General features: G+C 45.7%; 1 protein-coding gene across 6 annotated transcripts in view; it reads right to left on the minus strand.

The window, feature by feature from the left end:
* Positions 1–6,745: 6,745 nt before the first annotated feature.
* flna (filamin A, alpha (actin binding protein 280)) overlaps positions 6,746–17,095 on the minus strand; it is a 43,912-nt gene continuing 33,562 nt past the window's right edge. For 2 of the 6 annotated variants that reach the window (XM_080295462.1, XM_080295460.1), the window contains exons 31-49: positions 15,994–16,017; positions 15,264–15,511; positions 14,127–14,201; positions 13,380–13,479; positions 13,153–13,293; positions 12,933–13,061; positions 12,659–12,832; positions 12,013–12,174; positions 11,679–11,882; positions 11,445–11,597; positions 11,240–11,362; positions 10,827–11,093; positions 10,602–10,739; positions 10,311–10,426; positions 9,326–9,458; positions 9,059–9,235; positions 8,748–8,966; positions 8,455–8,652; positions 6,746–8,068 (exon numbers count right to left, since the gene is read on the minus strand). In XM_080295462.1, the coding sequence (XP_080151588.1) occupies positions 7,884–8,068; positions 8,455–8,652; positions 8,748–8,966; positions 9,059–9,235; positions 9,326–9,458; positions 10,311–10,426; positions 10,602–10,739; positions 10,827–11,093; positions 11,240–11,362; positions 11,445–11,597; positions 11,679–11,882; positions 12,013–12,174; positions 12,659–12,832; positions 12,933–13,061; positions 13,153–13,293; positions 13,380–13,479; positions 14,127–14,201; positions 15,264–15,511; positions 15,994–16,017 (2,966 nt within the window). In that variant the 3' untranslated portion in view covers positions 6,746–7,883. The remainder of the gene's footprint in view (positions 8,069–8,454; positions 8,653–8,747; positions 8,967–9,058; positions 9,236–9,325; positions 9,459–10,310; positions 10,427–10,601; positions 10,740–10,826; positions 11,094–11,239; positions 11,363–11,444; positions 11,598–11,678; positions 11,883–12,012; positions 12,175–12,658; positions 12,833–12,932; positions 13,062–13,152; positions 13,294–13,379; positions 13,480–14,126; positions 14,202–15,263; positions 15,512–15,993; positions 16,018–17,095) is intronic. The other 4 variants (XM_080295465.1, XM_080295464.1, XM_080295463.1 and 1 more) reach the window with 3 other exon arrangements.

Here is a 17,095-nt window from a genome sequence, read left to right on the forward strand (position 1 = left end):
TATAAATAATATGTGCTCTATTTGGAAGCAGCCCCCCCCCCCTCCCCTTTCGACGGGTTGTGTGAGACTTTAAATCATCAAACTGTAAATTATAAATTTTAAATTGTTATTGATCCCTTTACCCCAGTCCTAAAGTGTATATTTATTTTCTTACTCTTCTTATATTTACTGTTTGTTTACTTGCACTGCTGTAACTGGAACCTTGTCGTCTCTGTATATACTGGACTGTATGTAGTGGAGATGACAATAAAGTTTACTTTGACTTCAGCAGCAAGCATGCACACTGAGGGCTCTCGCGCTCACTTTTCGGGTATAGAATTTCAAAAAATTATAAGTCTGTATCATAATGTCTGGTGTTTTCGTGTTTGTTGTTTTGTTTTTATTTTGTTTTATTTTGCGAGTTGGTTATTAGTAGGGGTGGGTTTTTATGATCAATTTATCGATTAAAATCGATTCTGGCTGGGATAACGTGAAATTGATTCATTAAAATCCTGAATCGATTTTTTTAATATAAATTTATTTTGCCCGAAATGACAGAATCTCAGGTGAAATCTCACAAAATTTTAACAACCACCAAACAGCTATGACAGTAAATGTGAGCAGGAACATGGATTCTGCACAAAGACACAAACACAAAGCGCGGACCCGCGGATCAGAATCAGTGAGATGTGACTTTCTCACCTGAGGGCACGGTCGGGGCTGAAAGCCGACAGCTCGCTGATTCTGATGTTTCGGCCGGTCCGCGCTTTGTGTTCACGCCCTTTTTGCGCTGATTCTGAAGCTGTTAGTTTTATCTCTCTCCAAACAATAAAAATAAAACTGACTGAACCAGCAGCAAAAGAAGATCCAAACTACGCTTCACATAAACATCGTCATGAATTCCCTCTGACTTTTACTGTTTTGCTTCCACCACACTTCATGCACAGCTCTCTCTCTCTTTCTCTGTACTGTTTTCTGCATTATTCACTTGCTTGTTACGCACACCTCTACCGTTGTTTACAGCGCTGTCTGCCGCTGTTTTTTTTCCCGTTTACATACTTCTGAAAAGAAAAACTTATTTCTGAGGTTCATTACTGAACAAATTTAAACTTTTTAAAATTATGCAAAATGCAAAACGCTTAGCCATGTCTCTAATAAAACCGCTGTAACGTCAGAGGTAATGTTCATATGTTCATTAATGGTTTTCTTTCGCTTTTGATGTACTGCAGAATATTTTTGGCCAGGAAAACCTTCATGTTTTTCTGTTTTATCTTCAGCTACTTTGACAAAAAGGCCTCTGCTGTGATGCTCACACCTTTGATAAAGTCTTGCGTGTGCCAGCTTCCTTTTTATAGATACAAAAGTATGTAAATTTACTGATCAGAATTATATTTCTGACTGTCAAAATGTCCCATATTCAAATCGAATTTAATCGAATCGTGGATCGAATCGATTCTAGAAATCAGTGACGATATCCGGCCCTAGTTAGTAGATGCTGCTCCAGCCAGCCAGAGAATCCCCCGCACTCTCCTCCCTGTGCCACAAGCAGCAGGCGCACCTTGCAAACGGAGGGCGTCCTTACTGCCAGCAAATGGGCGATAGAAAACCGATCGGTGCCTATGCCATTCCCAATATGCGCTGGCTGATGTCGAGGGAGCATGAGAACCAGCAATTTTATATTTTTTTTTGCCGATGCCCGTAATGCCGCCCCCCACCACGATGCCCCGGGCAACCACCTGTTACGATATTACTTCAGGGAGCAGACATGACACCGTCTTAGGTTTTAGCCATCACTTTTTTATTATCTCCACACCACCCTCCGGTGGCTTCCACATGAACTGCACCTTAAACAACAACTGTTCACTCATATCATGACATCCCCCTTTTTTTTTTTTTCAACAACAGGGGCAAACAACAAAGTAACTCACAACACCACTCAAGGCCCATGACCAGAGGGAAAAAAGAAAGGGAGGAAAAAAAATGCCTCTTGGCATACTCACATTTCTCTCTAGTGAACACTTTTTTTTATTTATTTTTTTTTATTTTTAATCACAGCATGTGCTCAAAACATAATGTTCATTTTATTCCTCAATAAGCCTTCTGGGCTTGGAAACAATACGTCCACTCGCAGTTTTGGGTGGGGAACTTGGAAACTCTGTGGGAGTGACATTTGTACTTTGCATGTCCATCTCACTTTGTCCCTGTGTTTCATCACACTCATTTTGCTGTGTTACGTTTTGGTTGTCCCTTGACTGCCTTAGAAACTTTCTGTTCCTTCTATATGTCCGTCCATCAGGCATCTGAACAACATAAGATCTTGGATGTTCAGATAAACCTGTCACCTGAGCTGGATTCCATACACCCTGTTGCCACATTCTGACAGTGTCACCAACCTGCAGTTGCTTAAGTGCTTTGGTTCCTTGGTTAAAGTATTCTCTCTGTTTCTGTTGTCTTGTTTCTAACAACTGCTGCACTGTCTTAGTGACCATGTGGGGTTTCAATCTTTGCGATGTTGTTGGAAGTCTTGTTCTTATGCGTCGACCCATTAGCAGCTGGGCTGGTGACGCTCCAATGTCCTCCAATGGTGTACTCCTCAGATTCATTAATGATAGATACGGGTCATTCCCCTCGGCTTTTGCCTTTTTTAACAAGAGTTTCACTGTTTGTACTCCTCTCTCTGCCATTCCGTTTGACTGTGCATGGTGGGGGCTCGTAGTGTTGTGACAAAACTCCCACTCTTTTGCAAAGTCTTGGAATTCACGGGAGCTGAACTGTGGTCCGTTGTCTGAAATCACCGTTTCAGGAATCCCGTGTCTGGCAAATTGTGACTTAAGATGAGTGATAACTGTTGCACTTCTTGTGTCTGACTTCAGCCACTCAACCTCAATGAACTTGGAATAGTAATCCACTAAGAGGAGATATTCCTGCTGGTCAAAAGTAAATAGGTCCACACCTATCTTCTGCCAAGGTCTTTCAGGAACACTATGTGGATGTAGTGGTTCTTTGTTCTGTCGTTTCTGGTGAGTACTGCACACATCACAGCAGTTCACCATCTCTGTGATACTCTGTGACATTCCAGGCCAAAAGAGTACTTCTCTCGCTCTGCGTCGGCAGCTTTCAATACCCAAGTGACCCTCATGAATGCGCTTTAGCATTTCTGCTCTCAGTGCTGCAGGAACAATAAGCTGCTCTCCTTTGAACAGAACTCCATCCACTACTGAAATTTGTTCCCTGTAATTCCAATACGCTTGGATTTCTGTTGCAGCTTGGTTTCTTGTTTCTGGCCATCCATCCAGAACTGTCTTTGTAAGTTTAGTCAGTGTCATATCATTCCTTGTTTCCTTTCTGAATTCCTTTAGTTTTGCACTTGTCACAGGTAAGTTGGAAATTACCATGTGCACCTGGTCTTCTATCTCATTATCAGATGAGCTGGTCACTGGCAAATATGCTCTGGATAATGTGTCTGCGATGTACATTTCACTTCCTGGCTTGTACTGTACTTGTACCTGATATTTTTGCAGTCTCATTAGGAGTCTCTGTATTCTTGCTGGAGCACTGCTCAACGGCTTTTTCATTATCACTTCTAGTGGTTTGTGATCTGACTCCACGTTCACTTCTCTGCCATACACATACTGATGGAAACGCTCTGCACCAAACACAATTGCCAACATCTCCTTTTCTATTTGTGCATAACGCTGTTCAGTCTCTGTTAATGAGCGTGATGCATAAGCAACTGGCTTGCCATCTTGTAGTAAGACAGCACCGAGTCCACTTTTAGAAGCATCGACAGATAGTGTTACTGGAAGCTGTACATCATAGTATCTGAGCACAGGAGCTTCAGTAAGAATTGTTTTCAATTTGTTGAATGCGTGCTGATGCTCACCTTCCCACTGCCATGCAGCATCATCTCTGGTAAGGCCGCGTAATGGCGCTGTGTGTTGTGACATGTTTGGAATGAACTTTGCTAGGTATGTCACCATACCCAGAAATCGCTCCACATCTTTTTTGCACTCTGGTGTAGGCATTTTCTTTACTGCCTCTATCTTGCTCTGATCTGGTTTCAAACCATCTGCCGAGAAGATGTGGCCAAGGTATTTAATTTCCTCCAGGCCTACCTTGCATTTGTCTTTGTTCAGCTTAAAATTTTTTGCTCTTGCTCTCTCCAGCACTTGCCTCAGTCTGTCGTCATGCTGTACTTTAGTCTCTCCCCAGATCAAAAGGTCGTCTATGTATGTCTCGACGCCATCAATCCCCTCAAACAGCTGCCTCACCGTCCTGTGGAATACTTCTGGAGCTGAATTAATTCCAAAAGGCAGGCGAAGGAATCTGTAACGACCAAAAGGTGTGTTGAATGTACAGAGACGAGAGCTGGCTTCATCCAATTTAAGTTGCCAAAATCCTGAGCTTGCGTCCAGCACAGTGAAGTATTTGGCCTTTGCCAGTCGGCTCGTTATCTCTTCAACTGTTGGCAACTGGTAGTGCTCTCTCATGACTGCTGTATTGAGATCACGTGGATCTAGGCAGACTCTCAGTCGTCCAGTAGCCTTTTCCACAACGACGATTGGATTTACCCACTGGGTAGGCTCTTCAATTTTTGTAATCACCTCCATTTTTTCCATTCTGTCCAGTTCTACCTTGAGTTTTTCTCTCAAAGTGACGGGGATTTTTCTCGGTGGATGAACTTTTGGTGCCACACTATCATTAATTTGAATGGTGTGTTCTCCCTCAAGGCAACCTATCCCCTCAAACACATCAGCAAATTCTTTGAAGATGTCCATTTCATCACTTTTATTCAGTGCCATCACTCTCTTGATGAGTCCCATTTCTTCACATGTTTGAATTCCCAGAATTGGCTTGGTTTCTGATTTTACGACAATGAACTCCAAAGCAAAACTTTCCTTTTTGTATTTCACTGCCCAAGTGCACTTTCCTTTAACTGCTATTTTGTCTCCGGTGTATGTTGACAACCTGACATTTGTGGGTCTAAGCATTTGCTTATTTCCTATTCTTCGTAGTAGACTGTAGGGAACCACATTGGCTTGTGCACCAGTATCAAGTTTGAATTTCACAGGTTTGTGGCCAACTTTTATTTCTACAGTCCATTCATCTGTTCGTGTCTGTGTTTTTGCATTTACAGCTCCAATGAACAGACTTGCCTGCTGATCCGTAGCTTCATCGGCGACAGTGTGCACTTTTCTCGATCTACACATTCTGGCAAAGTGATTCATTTTCCCGCAGTTCTTGCACTGTTTGCCATAAGCAGGGCATTGGCGTAATGCATGCTTAGTTCCACATCGTTTGCAATTAAACGTGCTTGCTTGGTCTTTGTCGTTCAGTTTCATCTTACTTTGTCTGTCTTTTTTGCATGTCTGCTTATGTCTCACTGCATCTACGTCTTTACTTTCATGTGCAGAGACTTGAGCATTTTGATCCTCCTCATGCATTTGCTTGATTTGAGCTTTTGTGGTCTCAGCTGCAATGCAAAGCTGAACTACTTTTTCGAGAGTAATATCGTCTTCTCTTAACAGCCTTTCTCTCATTGCATCCGATGTAATTCCACACACTACCCGATCTCTGATGAGGGATTCTTGCAGTTGTCCAAATTCACATGACTTGGCCCTTAGCTTTAGCTCCGTGATGTACTGGCTAATTGGCATATCCCCTTGCACACACGTGAAAAACTTGTACCTTTCATAGGTTATGTTCTTCTTTGGGCTACAGTATTCCTCAAATTTCTCCATTATTTTCGTCAGCGTATGCTCATCACCATTTTCCGCAAACGTGAAGGTATTATACACTTCAACCGCTTCCTCTCCAGCAACGTGAAGAAATAGTGAAGACTGTACCTTGGGTGGCTTGCTAGCACCTCCTGTAGCCGCGAGATACAGCTCGAACCGTTGCCGAAACCGTCTCCAATTTTCCGAGAGGTTCCCTTGCAGCAAATCAAGTCCAGCTGGCGGCTTAAGCCCTTCCATGTGTGCGACACTCTTCTATAGCCTTATCAGTTCACTTCTGACACCATGTTACGATATTACTTCAGGGAGCAGACATGACACCGTCTTAGGTTTTAGCCATCACTTTTTTATTATCTCCACACCACCCTCCGGTGGCTTCCACATGAACTGCACCTTAAACAACAACTGTTCACTCATATCATGACACCACCCATATCAAAAACCGCTACTGTAGGGATGGGTTTAAAAGTATGTTTCCTAATTCAAATAAATTTTAGTTTGAATAATCTCATTTCGATCCATTAAACCCTAAATGTATGTTGCCAGAAACGCCAGAATCTCACAAAAATAGTTCAACAGCCGCCAAACAGCTAACCGGTTGTTAAGTGATGCCGTATGAACCCTGCTTCCGGGTCCAAACTACTCTGCGTTAATCAAGGCTGATGTGTTAACATGTAGTGATGGCCGAGTGAAGCCTTCTGAAGCACCGAAGAGTTTCAGGCCTCTTTAGTGACATCTGGTGGCCAAAAGTATGAATCGCAGCTTACAACTCAAACTTCTTCATTATGATTGCCCGCTCCTTAGAGCTGAACTGACAGCGTCTGTTTGATGTTTACTTCAATAATAAATTATTTGTCCTTGTTTAAATGTGCCATGGTGTGTTCTCCTTTTGCTTGTGACTTCCTAATATAACACACACACACACACACACCAGAAAATTAAAATCTCCTTGTTTTATCGTCAGTTACTTTGACACAATGGACAAGCGGAAGAGAGTTGATGGATGTACAGAAATGAGACAACCATTAGAATGACAGAAAAATACTTAGACAACTTTATTGTGTATCAAAATACTGTCTTACAATCATTTTTAAAGCCTTTTTATTTTGGACAAGATTCTTTTTTTTGTTCAGAAACAGATTAGACAGAGCGGAGATGGAAGGACAAAGGGAGGGGAGGAGGGAGGGGTGGGTGTTGCTGAAGGGGAAACTGGTGAGATCTAAAACACTGAGCCAAAAAAAACCAAAAAAAAAAAAAACCAAGCATCTGTCCACTCCCTCTGACGCGATGAACCACACCATCATTGTCAGCCCTTCTGTTAAGTACAACTTTGGAAACTTCCCTTTTTAACATACAAGGCAGTGAGTCACTGCACACTCACGTTTCATGCCAGGGAATCGGGCTCTTTATCAGAGTTCTTACAACCTAATGGACATGGATGGCCATTACTGATGGCACGCTTTCCACAAAAAAAAAAAAAAAAAAAAAAAAAAAAAAAAAAAAAAAAAAAACCGAGGAAGTGGCATTTCCAGGCAGCAGTGTCGGGATGACGAGCAAGCTACTGTGAAATGCGTCTTCCCTACTAAGAACAGCAGTGGCTAAACCTGGATCACACTAGCAGCAGGTAAAACAGCTGGGTTAGTAACAGAGCATCATGAACACTCTGGTGTAATGAACAGACATGTGTGTGTTCTCATAGAAGCTCATATCAGAGTGAATCCATTATTTACTGTGTGTATGTCAGAGTAACTCCTCCAGTGTAAACAGTAACTTCCATCCAAAGCAGGGGGCCAGACTCTACTGGCGCTACACTAGCTTCTCATAAATCCACTGAAAATCGCCTAAGGCACGACTGACTGCTAGCTTACAGTAATAATGAAAAAGGTGCGTCGTTCTCGTCCCCAAGTTTACTGAATGTGTTTAGCAGAAGAATGAAAACAGAAAATGGAACAACTGACTGTAGACAAAGGAATATTCAATGCACTGAACTTTGAATGGAATTTTAAAATATCCAATCCTGGAATCTGGCTGAGGGCAACACTGATGAAGTCATTGGTAACATGGGAGGGACGTGGAGCTGTACACAATGATGGCTTAAACTGGAGAACGTCGTTTTAAACAGTGGTACAATTCTAATCTGCAGAGCTGGATTTTTGCTTTTTTATTTTTTTAAACTGTGATGTGGTAGGGGCTGCCGGGGATGTGCTCGTCGCCCCACTTCACCACCAGGATGTACTCTCCCTTTTCCTTGAGCTGGTAGCTCACGTTGTACATGCGGTTGCCCAGATGTTTCACAAGGATCTCCTCACATGGGACCTTAGGACCGTCCACGCCAACCAAGAGCATGTTACGACCTGCAAAAGATGTTATCAGGTGAGTGATTGCATCAGATCAGAATCAGCCCCAGAGCGTGTCGTGCAGAAGCAGCCACACTGCTGAAAGGTGTGGACAATTCCTCCAATGTTGCGTTGCTAAAACAAGCACAGCCATTCCTCAGAGACGAGTCCTGACAACAGCTTCACCAAACTACCATCGCTGAGTGCTGGCAGTACGGGCCTTCCTTCAGATGTCCATTTGCATGAACAGATTAAATGTCAAGTGAAAACAGCTCATATGAAAGCTCTGCCACACCGCAGGATTTTCTATTGTCATACTTACGACTTTACCACAAAATACAACATCTGATCCTGAATAGCGCTTTGACCCGTGTTCTGTTCATGCATATCCTAGCTTTACACACCTGCTTTGCTGCAGTCAACGCTGAAGTTGTTCTTCTGACCAATGAAGCCCTTTGTCAGGCCTGGGCCCTTAGCCACAACCTTGCTGGCATCGGATTGGATAGGAGCGCCCTGCTGAGAACAGCTGATGGCACGGGTCACAGGGTCTACAGTAACAGAGGAGGTTTCATGCATACTGTGGCTGGACACAAGCTTGGAACCTAGAAGACAGAGAGGAAGAGGAGTGCGAGTTAAAGCTGAAGGCATTACAGTATTTTACATTTAATAAAATAATGATGAAAATATTCCTCCTCACCAGTGATCTTGGCCTTGAAGGGGCTTCCCACAATGTGGTAAGGACCGCCATACTTGATGGAGATGAGATAGTTGCCGGGTGCCATCGGGGTGTACGTGACCCTGTAACCCTCGGGACACTCCACACAGTCCATCTTCACCTTGGAAGGCCCGTCGATGGTGACCGCTAAAGCCCCGGGCCCTGCGTTGCTCGTGTTCACCACAAATTCACATGATGTTCCTGGAGGTAAATGACACATGACAGGCAGGATATAGGGGACATCAAACAGGCAAAGGAATTTCATTGATTTGCACTCAGGGTGAAAGTGCTACCTGTGGTGCCTCCCTCCAGTCCTGGTCCGTATGCAGACACCATCCCAGGGTCTCCGGCCTGGCCGGTCTCTCCGACTCGAATCTTGAACGGACTACCAGGGATGTGACTTCCATTGAACTTCACATCAATCAGATAGAGACCATTCTCTCTGGGGATGAACCTGACTGCATATTTATCTATCAAACAGAAGGCAGATCAGTGTGTAACACATCACATCAGCTTAGCAAGTGCTTTGATTGGGTTAGGGTTGGTTTTCCTGAGGTTACCTTGGTCAATCTCAGTGACGCAGCACTCCTCCAGCGCTCCTGACGGGCTGTGGACCTTGGCATCAATCGCACCCTTTGCTCCGTTAAGGCTGACAGCAAATGACGCTGGTTGGTTCACCTTCAGACCCGATTCCTGCTCAACAACACACTCACAGAATTAAACACTGCATCGAAGGACAAAATGAACCCCCATGCCTCTGCCGCCCACAGCAAGTCAGCAAAAGGTCACCACATCATAACCACCACTCTTACATAGCTTACCTGAAGTCGCTAACAAGGCTAAAGAGGAGGGCTGTGCAGTGAAAAGGTGTGCATGCATCATATTTTTGCTTGTGCACGTCCGTGTGCACATGAAGATTCCTGCAAGTGCTTCTAGTAGGTGGTCTGACCATTCATTTTGTAATATATTAGAGAACGCGCGATATGCTTTCAGTGAGCAGCAGGTACTTTGGAGTCGTGCTACCCAAAGTCTACGTCCACACAGTGTCTTGGTATCACGCATGTATGCAGTGATGACAAAGGCAGTGATGATGTGACACTGACACATGGCTCTATGGATGAATGAACAGGAAGAACAGCCCATGTTAAACCTCTTTAACCCTTTAGCGCCCACAAGACTTTCAGAGACGAGAGGCTGTTGGGAGCCTTTAGAATGAGGCACGAGAAACACACACAGTCCTTTCGTATCCCAGAAGCCCTTGCACTGCCCAGCAATGCAGCAGCAGCTGATGGTGATCCCATGTCTGTACCTTTGCTACCAGTGCATGCAAAACAAACCACTACAGCTGACTTGCCGTCAGAGGTATCCACGCTCAAAACATAAAAACAAAAACCCTCACCGAGCTGCTACAGTAAAAAGAAATAAAAGGCTGGTCTCTTTACATATGATCTAGCACAAAAGTCACCAACACTCTGCTGCTGCAATGCGGTGTACTGTGGCCTGGTGGTGTGTGCATACGGATGTGTGCGTGTCTCAGAGCCTCACCTGAAGACTGGCAACAGTGAGTCGGCGGGCATCGTCTGACGGCGAAGCCACGGGGACGATGAAGGGGCTGTCGGGGATGTGCTCGTCGTTGAAGCGGATCGACACCTCGTAGTCACCTACACGGGGAACCATCAGTCAGTGAGAGTGTCACTTAAGCACAAAACAGTGACAGGACGACATGCACACGCACGCACTCATATGAGGACCAGGGTCAGAGTACGACTGAAGCATAAAACCACACTAAACTAGAAATGTGATTCAGTGTGCAGCACAGGCTCTGTCTCTTCTCACCAGGCTCCTGCACGATGTAGGAAACCCCACTGGAGCCGTCCTTGCGGTCCTCAAAGGCGATTTCGGCCTTGCTTGGCCCCTCCACAGCAATACTGAGCCCTCCGGCCCCAGCCTCCCGCGTCCAGATGCTGAACTCCGCTACACACACATGCCAAAACAGAGTTAGCTATACAGTGTAAAATTACACACTGGATTCTGCACTCACAACCCAGACACCACACCAACCTGGTACTCCAGCCTCCGCTCTCTCCAGGCCTGGCCCTCCAGCACGCACTTTGTGAGCGCCACCCTCACCCAGGGGGCCGACAGTGAACTGGAACGGGCTCCCAGGCACATGCACGCCGTTGTATTTCACACACACTGTATGCACACCGGTCTCAGTGGGCACAAAACGAATGCAGTAGGTGTTATTCTCTCCCTCCATGATGTCAGCCTTGTGAACCTGACCAGAGGGGCTGGTCACCTGAGCGGTCATGTCCGCTATGCTGATCTCTGAGGACGCACAGATGTAGACATACAAACATGAGGATCACCTAGCGTCAGCTGCATAAGAGAACCTAACCGTGAGAAGGCTGTAACCTCCCCCTTTACACCCAAGCACAGATGGAGAATTAAATACGAGTTCCTGCTCGTCTCACCTGGGATCTTCAGGCTCAGGTCACACTGGCTGCCAACATTTGCAACTGATGCTGCCCTCTTCTTCCTGGTGATGCTCTCCTTCATTCTGCCCTCCCCTGTTACCTTCACCGTGAAAGCACTTCCTGTGTATACACATGAACAAATTCACTTTTACAAAACCAAAACATGTGCCTCCTCTGTAATCCGACTGTTTCATGTAAGCACCTGGCACATGTTGGTCAGCAAACTTGATGTTGATGATGTAATTTCCTGGTTCAGTGGGGCAGTAGGTGACCTTGCAGGTGCCATCCTCCTGGTCCTCAGTGTTAATGTCCACTTTGCTGGGGCCTTCAATGGAGAGGCTCAGGCCACCGTAGCCTAATGCATCAAAGATGAGCATGACAAATATGAATGTGTAAAAATAAAATGACAGCATCTATGCTTTCACTGAGCATATACCTGCATCACGAGTGTCGATGATGAACTCTGCAGGCTCAAAGGTCCTGGCCTCGCTCAGCCCCTGTCCACTCACACGCACACGGCTCGCGTCACCAATCTCTGACTGCTTGATCATTACAGAAATTGGGCTGCTGGGAATATGACGACCGTTCTTCTTGATGTTAACAAGGTGCTCGCCAATCTCCTTGGGAACAAAGGATATTCCTAAGACAGACAGAGGAGGGTTAACAACGCGCCAACCAGCATGCAGCCAGTTTCATCCCCCCAGTTATACTTAGGAAACCATAAAATATTCTGATGACTCATTGTTTAGCAAACTTAGACGCACACTCACCAACGTGACCGTTACGCAGCATCTTCAGCAGGCAGGGCTCCTCTCGCCCTGAGGGTGTTGTAAGAGAGGCTGTCAGCTGGCTGAGGTCGAGCTCTCCAATGTCCAGTGGAATATCTGCAGCCGAGCCCACCTTCAGATGGGACATCCTCATCGAATCGTCACCTAGAGATGCAGTAGTGATTGTTAGGGCACACGCTAATGGCATAAATGCACTTTTTCTATCATTTTTTGTGTTTGTGTGTGTGTGTGTGTGTGTGTGTGTGTGTGTGTGTGTGTGTGTGTGTGTGTGTGTGGGGGGGGGGGGGTGCGGTGTGTGGGGGGGGGGGTGCGGTTTGTGGCTCAGCTGCAGGGGAGGGGGTGGAGCAGTGGGTTCAGGGGAGGCCGACCCACACCTGACTGGAGGAGAGGGTGGTGTGTGCTACAGGAGCAGTGGGAAAGCCAATAAAAACGTGTTAACAGCAACGCTGCTGTTGTCGGCTCACACACACACACACACACGTATCCTTGCTAAATTAACTGGATTTTTATCGTTTCAGTTTCCAGGCATGTAGTCTTGGAACATCTCTGGATCCAGCAGGAAGGGAGGAACTACGTTACTGTAGTGTGTGGGCTGCATGGATGTCTACTCTGATGTAGAAAGAGTTACCAGTAATCCTAGCAGAGAAGGGGCTGCCTGGGATGTGCTTGTCATTGTATTTAACAAGGATGCTGTAGTCTCCCGGCAGCACTGGCAGGTAAGACACTGTGCAGGTTCCGTCCTGGTTGTCCACACAGCTGATGTCAGCCTTGGACGGACCCTCGATGGCCAGAGACAAACCCCCTACAAAGATGATCAGCGGGCGTCACATGTGTTCAAATCTGAGGCGGCAGGTAAGTCATAGCCAATATAATTGCACTCCACAGGTGTAACTGTTACCCACCTTCTCCAGCATCTTTGGTGTTAACAGTAAAGACGGCTGGCTTGTTGACAGTCCCGTGGATAAGGCCAGGCCCATAGGCACTGACATTACCACTGTTCATGTAATCCACGTAGAACTGCAAGGGACTTCCTGTTGGCAGACAGAGCGGTTAGTGTCGCACGTCCAAACCATCTTCTCAGTGCACTTTAGAGCCTACACAGTCCTAAATGTGTGCAGATACCAGGGATGTGGATGCCGTCGTATTTGATATCCATCTCGTGCAGGCCGGCCTCTGTGGGAGCGTACTTGACAGTAACCGTGCCATCTTTGTTGTCTGTGATGTCAGGCTTAGCCACTTTGCCCGATGGCATTCGGACCTCACCTGAAGCAGAGGACAACACAATGACACACAATGACACACACACACATCACTATGATCAAATTACGCGTTTATAAAGGAGACGTTACCTGTGATCTCTCCTTTCTGGATGGTGAATGGAATCACCAGGTCAAACGGTCTCAGACTTGCCACATCCAGCCCGTTCATTCCCATTGGTCGGTCTGTTGCCTGAGAGACAGAGTGCACCAGTCAGATCACAGGTTGTTAAGAGATTGTGGCAACCGTTCTGGTTATAGTGACAACATGTCACACAAAGTGAACACAGTGCGGGATGGAAGAGGAAAACGCCAACAATGAACAGAGGATGAGACGATGAGATGGAATGATAATGGCGACTGTGGTCAGGATGATGGTACGGACAAGCTGCAAGAGCAGGATGGGGACAAAACATCGGGAAGCCATTTTGAAAAACGTGGAGTAGCTGGGACGGCCAAATTTAGGATTTTCAAAATGGCCTTTTTCCCTCTGAAGCCAGGTCGACATGGAGCACTGTCCACAAGGGCTGCATAATGCTTGAGTAAATATATAATTTGGTCCCATGCTACGAAGGAAACCACTGTTTAGCTCATACAGTAGGCTTTGGACCCTGAACTTTAACATTATGCAGCTCTGCTGAACAGTCCATGTGTCCCTGGCATCCTGTTTGGAGAGAGAAACGAGAGAAAGCACCCTCTCAGTGATGAAACACCTGCAATGAGACACAGCAGACAATGATGAAAGGAGACCATGTGCACCATAGACGACAAAGGGACAACAGGGAGAAGCAAAACTGAAGCCGAGAAGGCCGAGAGACTGGAGGCTGAGGATTTAGATACCCAGGGCTGTTGACTGTAGTACTGGGGCATTTGGCTCTGTTGCATGAGCTGGTCTGATGGAGCTCCTTCCAGTGCCTGGAGGGTGTAGGTAGGGATGGTGGAGGGAATTGAGAGAGTGAAAAAGATAAGGCATTGGAGCGGATTAAAACGGCAGTCAAAGTGATTTAGAGAAACGGCTGCAGGCGTCAGGACCAAAGCCTCTGTAGGGGAAGTAGTTGAAAGCATCTGTGGTCCAGGGCTCTGACAAACCTGTAACTGCTGGTAAACAACCAGCTCAGTAGTTACTGTACCGACGAGCAACACAAACACTCTGCATCAACTTGTAATTCTTACCACGTCTACATCAGCTGCTGCTCATTTGAATTTAAAATCTGTCCTCATAAAGGCCCCGCCCCTCTACACCATCTTACTGAGAGTACTCAGTCAGTATGAAGGGGCTGAGCAATGACAAATGAAGCCAATACAGGTGTGACAAAAGCTGCACCTCATTGTCCTATAAAAGCTCCCACGTCCACCTTTGTAGCCGGAAAAACAGAACGTGCTTACACTCTGCCTATACTGACCAAAGCTGCTTTTTGGACCCACTTCCACAGCAACACAACATGTGTGACTTTAAAACATTAAATCAGGGCTGTGGAATCTCGGACTGTGTATGAGTTTTCTTCAGTCGGTGGTTTCTGTCACTCTTACTAGCAGCAGGGCTCGACTAACGCACAACCTTTGGACAAACTGCCTGAAATGTGTCGACAGAAACATTTCAGGGATTCTGAGTGATTCTGCACTCCAGATGGGTTAATTGCAATAAAATAAATTTCATCGTGATGACGGATTAATCCACACTAACACGTTAACTTGGACAGCCCTTATTAGTGCTCACTTAAATTGCTTGCCTAGAATTTGAGGACAGTTTATCTTGGGCCCACTTCCTGTCAGTTATCTCGCCCATAATCGTCTCATGTCGGTGACTTTGTATTCTCGCGTCACCAGCTTCAAGCTGCAGCCTGCTTTCACTGTGGATGCAGCTTAAGACTGAACTCTGCTTCTCCAAGTTGAGGGTCATTCTTGATAACTGTATCTGACACTGAGAAGTTTTCATGAGATTCTAGCAGAGCAGGCTTACACGTGCAGATCACTCACCGTGACTTGGAACGGACTGTTAGGGATGTGCTCCCCTCCAAAGCGGACGCAGATCACATACTCTCCAGGCTGTGGCGCCGTGTAGAAGATGTCGAATGTGCCGTCCTCATTTTCAACCACGTCCACGTCAAGCTCCGCCCCCTCTGGCGTGCAGACGCTGCACGTCACCTTGCCTTTTCCGGCAGCCTTGGCGTCCACCGTGATAACCGTCTGTTCGCCAATCTGGATAGTTGGGCCAACACCGGCACCTTCAGATAAAAAAAAAAAAAAAAATCAAAAAAAATGCATTTTTTGATTTGATTTAAGTCGTTTCTTACACAGACAAACGCACTGCCAGACGCAACATTCAGCATGCACATTCCACAACCAGAAGACCAGGTTAAAGCTGAATCTAGTCATGTTATTACCATCGCTCATATATTGTTACCAATAACAGTTACAGTTTCCATGTATGAACAGAAAGCTAGATTAGCCAGAGTGCCATTCCACCATGCCTTTCTACCTACTCTGTTAGTCCATTAGTTTGTCCAATATAAAATGGAGACAGTTATGAGAGAGGAAGCGTAAAATGAGATGGAAGGCGGGGGAGGAAAAAAAAAAAAGTCTGGGAAAGTGAAATATAGAAGAGAAACAAGCAAAAGGATGGGATGTCCTGTTGAAAGCTGGTGCCACTATCCTCCATGCTGAGAAAAAGACAACAGAAGGTCCTCTACATGATAAAAAGGCTTACCTAAACCGTGACCGCCGATTGAGACTGAAAGTAGGAACGGTGAGAAGCGAGGGAGCCAGAGAAAAGTGACAAATAAAAGACAGTCAGGTGGGGTGGAGGTGACGGGTGGCAATAACTGTGCTCCAAACAGTTGGATGAAACAAACGGTGGGGGAGTGTGAAGCGGGGCGGTGTGTGTGTGTGTGTGTGTGTGTGGCCGGGCTGAGTAGGAGTGTGCAGGGTGCAACTGAGGAGCACAGCGTGAGAAATGCCACATACCAATGCACAAAAAAAAAACAAAAAAAAAAAAACTGAGATATGAGCTGCAGGTACACTGAGAGGCACTCTAGATCACATGACCTCCAACAAACCACTCACATAATCATCTGTGGAGCCAAATGTCCGTGAGCCCTCAGGTGTGGGTGGGTAGGAAGACTTTCAATCGTTGCCATTGTAGTTAACCAAAGAGTGTCTCATTCATGTATGTTTGACTAATTCATAAAAACCAAAAACAGGATTTCTATCATCTGAGCTCAAACTCACTGATGTCATGCATCAGGTGACTTAAAGAACCAAAGCAGGTAGTCCTACCTGGCTGTTAGAAAACATTCAAGCTTCGCTTTCAGAACCAGAAGCTCTGCATGTGATTACAGCTGACTGATTAAACTGGAACTTCCTCAACGCTCGACTTTAAATACCAGATCCTGACTCTTCAGTTCAAAGACACGCCGAGCGCTCAATCCTTGTGTTCTGTAGACGCATTTGTAAGTATTTACCCATTTGTAAATCTGCACCGCTCAAAGAACTGTGCAACATTTTCTGCAATATATAAAATCCTGTACGAGCAACTATTCCTGCACGAGAGAGGAGAGAAACGTTTTGTGGCTCTGAGTAAAAACCCTTTGACCTCTCCCGCCTGCAGGAACTCTGGATTTTAATAGCAACAGGTGGAAATGTGGGGCATATACTGTTGATAACAATCAGATATGTTGGAAATCATTGTGTGTCAGTATTCTACACAATATGTTTCACTAATTATTCCTGCTGAGATGAGACACTGATCAGCAGTACAGCCGACTGAGTTGGTAGAATAACAAAACTCAACGTCTATGACTGCAGCAGCC

The sequence above is a fragment of the Astatotilapia calliptera genome, chromosome 20, assembly GCF_964374335.1.
Source record: "Astatotilapia calliptera chromosome 20, fAstCal68.1, whole genome shotgun sequence".
Lineage (NCBI taxonomy): Eukaryota > Metazoa > Chordata > Actinopteri > Cichliformes > Cichlidae > Astatotilapia > Astatotilapia calliptera.